General features: G+C 52.4%; 1 protein-coding gene across 1 annotated transcript; it reads right to left on the reverse strand.

The window, feature by feature from the left end:
- Nucleotides 1-1,676: 1,676 nt before the first annotated feature.
- LOC142924076 (U3 small nucleolar ribonucleoprotein IMP4-like) lies at nt 1,677-8,362 on the reverse strand. The gene is made up of 5 exons (XM_076065517.1): nt 7,943-8,362; nt 7,106-7,215; nt 5,723-5,846; nt 4,210-4,281; nt 1,677-3,776 (listed from the first exon to the last, which is right to left on the reverse strand). Exons 2-4 carry the CDS (start codon nt 7,154-7,156, stop codon nt 4,223-4,225), a joined length of 234 nt encoding a protein of 77 aa, XP_075921632.1. The 5' UTR covers nt 7,157-7,215; nt 7,943-8,362; the 3' UTR covers nt 1,677-3,776; nt 4,210-4,222.
- Between the last annotated feature and the right edge of the window lie 1,362 nt (nt 8,363-9,724).

A 9,724-nucleotide genomic window follows, 5' to 3' on the forward strand; every position in this document is an offset into this window, starting at 1 on the left:
TCCCTCTTCCTTCCTCTTCCTTCCCACTATCACCTTCTTACTCTAACCGATCTGCCTAATCCTCCCAAATAACTCCCACTATCTCCCTCTACTTCCCCAGTCGCTCCAACTATCTCCCTCTTCATTCCCCTTTCCTGCCACTATCTCCCTCTTCCGCCCCCTTCCCTCCCACCATCTCCCTCTTCCTCTCCCGTCCCCCCCGCTATCTCCTTCTTTCCCTCACATCCCTCCCACCTCCTTCCTCCCCCGTCCCTCCCACTATCTTCTCATCCTCCCCCATCCATCCCACGATCTTCCTCATCCTCTCCCGTACCTTCCGCACCTTCCTTATTTAACACCATCAGGTTCACAGACTCGCCCTCGCTTCTCCCAGTCAAATAGCCTAGCTTAGACACAACCCCCACCATGTTACACTGACGGCATCGACCGAGACAGCCAACAACTATCCGGCCGCCCAATTATCTAGTGAAGACGGCAGCGACCAAGTCGGCAAAGACGACAGTGCCGACGAGACGACTCCACTTCCCAGAACGTGCAACCACGAGCTCTCGCTCTCCGCTGCTTTTATCCGACTCGGCCGCGCCTCCCTTCTCCAACCCACGAGCGGGTTCCAGTGTCTTCCAGGGAGGGTCTCTGTGATCCTTGCCCCAGTGCCTCCGCCCTGCTGACAAACCCGCATGAGGCTCACTGGCGTGTGTACTCCCCGTCCACCGCAGTTGCCGCTGCTGGACAACTATTACTCTACAGTTGTACTGCCCCTCTGTACCGTGCCCCCGAGCCATCAACACGGACTCACAGCATCAACACAGACTCACATGATCAACACAGACTCACAGCATCAACAGACTCACACGATCAACAGACTCACAGCATCAATACGGACTCACACCATCAACACGGAAACAGGGTCAGTGAGCAAGATGGCGGATGAGTGCATACATGATGTGAGTGGTGGTGAGTTCAAGTTAAGCACCCAGTTTTAAATCTCATTTACTCCCACCATCACCACCACCACCCTACATACAACAGTCGGAAGTAAATGCCTACACACCCTACATACAATCGTCAGTAGTAGTGGGGAGAAGAGGGCATCAGTGGGGGTGAGGCATGAAGCGTTGAGAAGCCCTCAGATACTCCATAAAACCCCGAGTTTCATGGAGTATAATTTTCAGCATTACAGTTCCATTTTTTTACGTTAACAAATGTCTCGCCATATATTACACCGTATAGGTAACTAGATTGGGCGAGGGATGGTCTTTTTTGTTGAACAATCAATAAAGCTACGGTGTTGTACTGTGCCCGTATCCGTGTACGGTACTGTGCACTAAAGGAAGAAAAATGGAGCGGCTGAACCTCACTGCCTCCTTACCGGAGGCTGTAAACATCAAGTGACCTGAAAACTGCGATGGGACGTGAAAGACAACATGGAGAGACAAGAGGGCGCCACGTGTGTTCTTCCATGGCAGCAGCAGCATCATCGCAGGCAATGAGGTTCAAATGGGCACAGGAACTTTGAGGTGGACCCACGAGTGTTTGAGCCACAGCGGCGTGCAATCGGCGACCTCTATACGCTTGGCGCAATCCGCACCGTCATTTCACGGAGCCCTTGTCCACTCGACGAGTGCGACGACGCCGTCCCACCGTCATTCGGCGCCTCGTGGTGACATCACAACAGCAAAGCGACAGGTGTTGTTTATTCATTTCTTGAGGCAATTCGAGGGCCCGGTTACATCGCGTTGTGATACATGCACACACCGTCAACATATACTACACCGGTTATAAAAAAAAAGCAGGGGATAGAAAGGTGGGGGAGCGGACCCGACCACAGGTATTGTTTAAAAGACGTCAAGCGGACCGGGGGTTTTAAATGCAAGTCCATGCGGACACCAACATCCGAACGATTGTACCAATAAATCCTGAACCTTCTGGAAGATTTCAGCTCCCGCTGGTTTGGATCAGGGTGATGTTGGGGCAAATTCCATTAATTGGGAAAGGTGGCAATCTTGTGGGAATGTCCTCGCCAGAGAAGAAACTTGTCGCTTCCATGTTTTATTTTCATCCGACATCCCATTAGCGAGATCCAGAGCGTGACGGACTCATATGGAGTCGGCCTCCTGTAATTTTTCTGGTCTCATTCTCACCACAGGTGAAGGCAGAGCCACACATCAACGTGCCAATGGGGCCACGGTTGAAGTGGTGGGGCCACGGTTGAAGTGGCGGTGGCCACGGGTCATGTGGCCTCTATGTATTTTCCATGTTGAAGGCCGATTGCCCCAAACATTGCCCGTCATATGCAGTGTCACTGAATAACGTGTGAAACATACTGTAGCATATACAAAATTGTATTTTCTTCATACATTAAATACAATAAACACAATAAACATGAAATGCGTATAGGACATTTATAACTCTCTCAATGACCAAACTTGTATTTTATGAACACACTTATACGAGCAAAATATGACAAAAGTGTTCCAGATTTCAGTTTCAATTGAGACTGAAATCCGGAATCATTACCCCCTACTGACAGACTAATAATACCCGCTCGCAGGCCAAGTGCTGATTCACCTTGGGGCCTCGCCTGGTATAGAGGTCGTGGGTTAAATCCCGACGCCTGTATATCTGGAGTTTGCATGTTCTCCCCGTGACCGCGTGGATTTTTCTCTGGGTCCTTCGGTTTTTCCCTCCACATTTAGAAACATGCGTTTAAAAGTATTTGGCTGCTATATATTTCTGCGTGACAAGCCACTTTATAGCGCTTTCATTTGTGGCCCGGTCGTTCCTGAAAGAGAGCTATACAGCTGAGTGGGCCTTACCTGGTAAAATAAAAAGAGATTAGTTTTGTTAGTTTATTTTGTGCCACAGGGGGACAGCTACAGGGAGGGGGGTGCCCATTAAAATGGTCGAGATGAGATGCAACTTAAGGCGCTTGTGACTTCCCAAAAATATTATTTATGGCAGGTTTTCACATCTAAACATCCCGGGTGGCATTGAAGCCAAGAGCTCCCACCCTAGGTGAGTAGCTACGAGAGCGGTGCTGTGCACGGCGACACGCCACTTTCTCCATCTGCCTGACTTGGTATTTTCTTTTTTGTTACTTAAATAAATGTTAATGTTTCGTTTTGTGTACGCGTGTATGTACACCGTTTGGGGAGCGGTGGTGCAGCAGTTAGCGCACTACGAACTCAGCCATCTGAGTACGTGGTGTGGGGTGTGTATAACATCGCAAAACTGGGGAGGACAAAGGCAGCCAGACGTGGGGCTGGCCACACAACCACTTCTGTGCCATGCCGGCCATCATAGGTGCTACCCGTTAACAGCACTTGCCCCAGCAATCTGTTAACGGCGATACGGAGTACCTTTGTCTTTTTGTGCAATTGTGTGCTTCTGTGTGCGACGCATGCGACGATGTGCATGTTTGTGTTTGATAAATGTACATCCACAATGTGTGTGTGACGCGTATGATGCGCGTGTGTGACGACGGTTGGAACAGCGATTCACGCACTGCCCTATCCACGCGGCGACCTCTCCTCAACGTCTTGAGCCTCGGCGGAGAGCGCCGCGAGGTTCGACTCCAACTCCGGCTTTCCAGGGACAAACCCCCCCCCCCAATGCCCCTCCCCCCAGGCCCATGGGGGGGGGGGGGGAAGTCGCTCCCCTCCCTCACTCCACGCTCAGGAACTTCCTCTTCTTCGCCGTGTTCATGTACGGTCGCCAAGGCCACTCCACCTCGGCGGTGGCCGCGTTGTCCAGCGTGCCCAGTTTAATCTCATAGACTGCGCGACACACAAAAGCAAAGATCCCCCCCATGCAGCCTTTAACAGACGGCGTGGGAAAAGCGCTGTTCGTGTGTTAGCATGTAGGAAAGCCAGCACGGCACACCAAGGGGTGGGTGTGGGTGGCCAGCATTACGTCCGATAATCTTTGAATTTACACATCGCATCCGGGGTGGGGGAATGCGAGTTGGGTCACGGTACAGCGAATGCGACCAGAGCAGCGACCCCACCGACTCAAGTTCCGATCCGCTCTACAAGTCACCCGCGGGCCACCTAGCCCGAGGCTAGACTCTTACATTCAGCCCATCATCCTCTTAGGGGTCGATAAAATGTACAACCACTTCGTAGGGAAGTCCACAAGGAATGTGGAATTTCCACCGCCTCTGCAGGGGTGTAAAGTGGAGACGAGTAACAATGTGTCAGGCAGACTTACGCTCCATCTCGAATCACGGTCCCACCTCCTTCAACTCGATGTCCTTGCCGTCGAGCTTGTAGACGTTGTACACTGTTGGGAGGGGGGGGGGGGCACAGAAGTCACGGGAGGGGATGCGGCAAGTTACACGGACCGCGCTGGACTCTCATTACGTGTCCTCGCAAACGTTTGCCAGTTAGAGGCCAGCGGCCACCCTGTTTAAAACTGCGGATGCATTAACAAATGAACAACATTACGCGCCTTCAGCTTCAGAGATGGCGTTAAATAAAAACTCTTTGCTGTTGCGCGAAAACTAAAGTAAAACGAAACTATTTTTATTTTACCACTGAGCTATGTAGCTCTTTTTCACATAAAAATGTACAGCAGCAAAATACTCGAAATTCAAGTTTCTAAATGTGTAGGGAAAAACCCGGAGGACCCGGAGAAAAATAAAAGTGACCAGGAGGAGAACATGCAAACTCCGAATATACACGCGGACACACAGCACCTGGCCCAAAAGTCTGCTCACTCTTTCCCATTCCGAGACATCTGCAAGTTGCCGGGTGGTAGGTGTACGCGCGAGCGGCTCGGCGTTAATTTTATTTATAGAGGCGTAGCGCTGCTGTTTTTAAAAGGCGTTGCCCTCACCGCAGAGAACCGTAGTGACACGACCGGCACTCTATGGAACAAAACTGTGCCACACGCCCTCCCGCATGGCCTTATGGGAGCCTCGGTATGTCTTCAGGTCAGAAGACGTACTTGAGTTTTTCTTACGGTTCCGTTTCGACAACGTATATGTACATCATGGAAATGAGAAAGGGTTATAGCCTTTACGAGGGATCTTTGTGCTTTGGGGATGGGGGAGGAAGATGTGGGTGAGACTGGCACGGTGCCCGCACGCACCCTCTTTCCGAGTCGTGACGTGAAGTTGTGCATCACGAGGTGTGGGAATGCCTCGGACATCATGTCCACGTCCGCATGTCGTGCCGCATCACCACGCTCGAGAGTGTCAAGTACACCGTGGCATCGTACCACGTGTCACATGAACAGCACGCCGGAAAGTTAGACACACCACAGGTGTCACACAGACTATACTGGAGAGTTAAACAGACTGCCCTTCCATCTGCGGCATCATACCACATCACACCACATACACAGTTAAAACACCACAATTCCATGTCTGCAGCGTCATACTACACACCGCACATCGTACGCACAGCTAAATACACCTCCATCCCCGTCTGTTGCACCGCATCACACACGTCACACCATGCATCACACCGGGGAGCGGGAGCGGAGTGGCTATCTCATTACACTACAAATCCGGTGACCTGACTTCGATTTCCGGTGTGTCCAAGCATCGACAGTGGGGAGACAAAAGGGGCCAGATGCGGTAATGACCACACCACCCACCCCGCCGTGTGCCCTGCCGGCCTTCGTAGGTCGCTCGACAAACAGCACTTGCCCTGACAGCCTGTTAAAGGCTACACGGGGGAGCTTTGTCGACTGCGGTGCGTGCGCGTGCCTGGCATACCGCGGTGCTCATGCAGGACGATGAAGTCGTTGACGGCGTTGGCGCAGCACGCCCACACCAGCGCCTGCAGCTTGTGGCCTCCGTGGTTCATCGGCTGAGCGTTCGGCAGGATCAGCTTCATCTCCTGCGGTGGTGGTGGGAGGGTGGTGGTGGTGTGGTAACATGACAGCAAGCGGTCACACGCCGAGTCCGCTCTTCCCACCGGCGTCCGTCCCGGCCACGCTGCTTTCGCCCCCCCCACTTCCCCGCCCCCCCACTGTATCCGACTCGGGTTGTGTTGTTTGTTTTTTCCATTGCGGAAGCCGAGCCGAGCCGTGCCGGTATACGGGGTCGCCAAACCCCGTGTTGGCACAACTGGGATGCACCATTGGAAAAACTTTACTATTTTTATTTTACCAGGTAAGACCCACTGAGCTATGCAGCTCTTTTCCAGAAGCGACCTGGCCACAAATCATAGCTCAACTAAGTGGCTTATCGCCATGTGGAAATTTATAGCAGCCAAATACTCTTAAACGGACGTTGATTCTAAATGCGGAGGGAAAAACCGGAGGACCTGGAGAGAAATCCACGCGACTCCTCGGAAAGAGGCACGCAACTCCAAATATACAGCAGGCATCAGGGTCAGGATTGAACCTGCGACCTCCTGTATACCAGGTGAGGGAGTTAACATCTCGCCACAGTGGCGCCCCCAATGGTACATCTTTCCGTGACCACCGACCGTGCGTAGTGCTACAGTAGATACATTTTCGATGAATGGAAGGGATCGGTCATCGCGAAAAGGCGGACTGAATCGCGAGGAATGAAGTTGACAAAAGCTGCATGCACCAAACCAAAGTGTCCAACGCTCCACCACTTACGACCCCCCCCCCCCCCCCACACAGCCTCCACCTTTCATCAACAACCAGATTTCTTCTGGTTAACTCAACGGATGCGAGTTGTCTCACACTGCACAAGCCCGATGATTGGTCGACACGACTCGTGTGAGGTGCAAGGAACTGATTCTAAAGCCGATAGAGAACACGTGTGTGTGTGCGGTAATTTAGCAGTTAGCACGCTGCCCCACAAACCTAGTGACCCGAGGTTTATTTCCGTTCATGGCCAACACCAGTGGCGATTATCTGAACTGGTCCTGGGCCTCCCCTAGATCAACTCAGCCTCAAACGAGTACCTAGTGCGGTGTTTAAACATCATTACCAGAGAGATAAAGGTGGCCAGTTGTGGTGCTAGCCACCTACACCCTCGCAAACAGCACCTGTCCCAAAAACCTGTTAAGGCTATATGGGGGACCTCTGTCTTTGCGCGCTTGTACACATGCAATACACGAGGACCCACATTCCTCGTGTGACCCCAAACCCTGTAGCCCCTGTGACCCCGTGCCCGCACCTTGATGAACTGCTTGAGGAGGGAGCTGGGGTCGCGTGAGGTCGTCGCCATGATGTGTGGGTCCTTCACGCCGGCTCAGCGGTACTCGTCATCCATGTGGCTGCTCACTCCTACTGACACGGGGGGGGGGGGGGGTGGATAGAAAGAGGTGGTAGATGGGGCAGGGGGGACGGAGAGGGTAGGTTATCATTTGCCATACTTCACCGTGCAGGTGAGTGAAGGTGTGTGTGTGGGTGGATGGATGGAAGAAGCGACCAGGAATGGTTGAGAATATCACTCTGCAGTGATCGCGTTGATTTTGTGTAGCGAGCTGAGCAATAATGAGACCTGGATGAGTCCCAATTGCAAGAGTGGGTGGGTGATATGGCAGGTGAGTGGGTAAATTGAGTAAAATGATGAGTGAGTGAATGAGTGCGTCAGTGCATGTTAAACCTCTTTGTTACAGCACGTAGCCAACCGTGGTAATCGGAAGTGTGACAAACTAACCACAAAAAGTAGTTCTCAAGAAATGAGTTTGTCAATCTAGACGATGATTTAAAAGTGCAAAGCTCCAGTGGCTTCCTAATATTGTAAGGAAGACCGCTCCAGAAGGAAGACTGCTCCAGAAGCACACGTTATGTGGTGACCACGGCCTTCATTTGACATTCCACAAAAATTTACGCCAGCCATCACACACACACGGCCGACTCTTTTTCCACGTTCACGCCACGGGATTTTTCAAAGTCCACTTGGGAAGCAATCGCCGTGCAGTATTTACGGTCAACGCAACTGCGGCATTAAACCCATTAAACCGGTGGGGGGGGGGGGTTGAGGGCCCGCCGTTCTCGAACCGCGAACCTCCACGGCAAAACACGGTGCCACCGCTTGGCAGGAAGGACCGACGGCGAGCCGGGGATGCGCGCCGACTCGGCGTGTCTAGCGGGCGGAGACGCGCGACGCTTATCCCTCTGCCTCGGGAGTCTCGCGGGAAGGAAGAGAGAGAGAGATGCGAGGAGACGTGATGGTGAGGGATGTGAGATCACCCTCCCCTCCCTGGTCGAACTCCACGGCCTTCTGGAGTTCAAGCGCCTCCCACCGCAGGTCCGTAGGCAGCACCAGGTTTTCTTCGGTGACGACGTCAGGGGGACAGGGGGCAGTGGGTGGGGGGCGGGCAGGGGAGAATTAACAAGGAAGAAAAATCATGCGCACGCATGGATTCATTCGGAAACGCTTTCCAACGCGCGGATGTCTTCTCGCCTGTATTGTCAGACCGTCTTGTCCCATCTTAGTCCGTCTTGCGTGTCTCATTGTCTCTAGATCCGTCTCTAGTCTGTCTTGCGTGTCTCAACGTCTCTAGTCTGTCTCGCTGTCTCTCGTCTGTCTTGTCGTCGCGAGCCCATCTCTAGATCCGTCTCGCCGCCCGTTACCATCGAGCGCCCTCTTGAGCTGCGCCTTCTCCTCTACGAGGACCTTCTTGGCCTCCTGCGCCTTGCGGTAGAGGTACTCGCCGTGCAGTTGCGCCTCCTCAGCTGCACCACCAAACAAAGACAAAGATCCCCCATGTAGCCTTCGACAGGACTGTCGGGTGCAAGTGCTGTTAACGAGCAGCACCTTTGATACACGAAGGGGGGTAGGTGGCCAGCACCACATCCGGCCGCCTTAATTTCCCCAGTGGCGATGTTTACACAACGCACCAGGTACTCATTTGAGGCTGAGTTGACCAAGGGGAGGCCCAGGAACGGAATCATCACCAGTGTTGGCCGTGAGCGGGAATTGAACTCGGGTCGCTGGGTTAGTAGTGCAGCGTAGTGCTAATCGCGAGACGACCATAAACAACAACCGCCATTCGCCACGAAGTGGTGGAGATGTCACCACGGCGCTCGTGCCAGGCTACGTGCAGGTTAAGGCCACATGAAGCGTCGAACGCCCGCTGGCAGCAGGAGGTCACAGACAGACAGACCCAGGTTGCCATTGGTTGCTTGACTGAGATGACTGGCCGATGCACCACCTGTGCCCCCTACTGTGCTACACTACCGCTCCAACCTACACAAACTCTCTTGGGCTATACTCTTTGGTTCTTTCGGTAAAGTCACATAGGCATAAAATATAAAATAAATTAAATCACGACGTTTCGGGCACAACACAAGCGTCCATCATCAGGTGGGACAAACCACAGCAAGAAACAATTGCCGACGTGGGCAAAAGAGCTGCTGTAAACAAGAGACTATATAGGTAAGAGAAGGGGGGAGGATCAGGGAGGAGAGATAGAGAGGGGGGGTATGAGGGGAGTGCTGAAGAGAGCGGGGCTGGGAGTGGGAAGCTTAAGAAATTAGAGATGCGGAAAGTTAAGGCAACACCATAAAGCAGTTAAGGTTTTACCTGGTTAATAACATTCTTCCAATGATTACTCAATTTGTATCCATCTTCTCGGTTGAAGTTATGTCTGTGTTTATATATCTGGATGGCTTGATGAACAAACCTTTGATAGTAGCCCGAAGGTTTGCAGAGCGGCACCACGATACTCCTAGCGACGTCGTTGATTAATGTCTGTAATTAATATCGATGGTGAATCTCTGTAATTAATATCGATGATTCGATTCCACGAGAACAGATTCCACAAGAATCGATTCCACAACTATT

This window comes from Petromyzon marinus, chromosome 8, assembly GCF_048934315.1.
Source record: "Petromyzon marinus isolate PM22_M1 ecotype Great Lakes invasive population chromosome 8, UKy_Petmar_22M1.pri1.0, whole genome shotgun sequence".
In the NCBI taxonomy this organism is placed as follows: Eukaryota; Metazoa; Chordata; class Hyperoartia; order Petromyzontiformes; family Petromyzontidae; genus Petromyzon; species Petromyzon marinus.

Bases quoted from the DNA above. Each gene is read 5' to 3' on its own strand.
- LOC142924076 (XM_076065517.1), bottom strand. From the start codon at position 7,156: ATGGCGACGACCTCACGCGACCCCAGCTCCCTCCTCAAGCAGTTCATC. The intron at 5,847-7,105 runs GTGCGGGCACGG...CCACCACCGCAG, and splicing joins TCCTCAAGCAGTTCATCAAG to GAGATGAAGCTGATCCTGCC. The intron at 4,282-5,722 runs GTATGCCAGGCA...CCCTCCCAACAG, and splicing joins CGTCCTGCATGAGCACCGCG to TGTACAACGTCTACAAGCTC.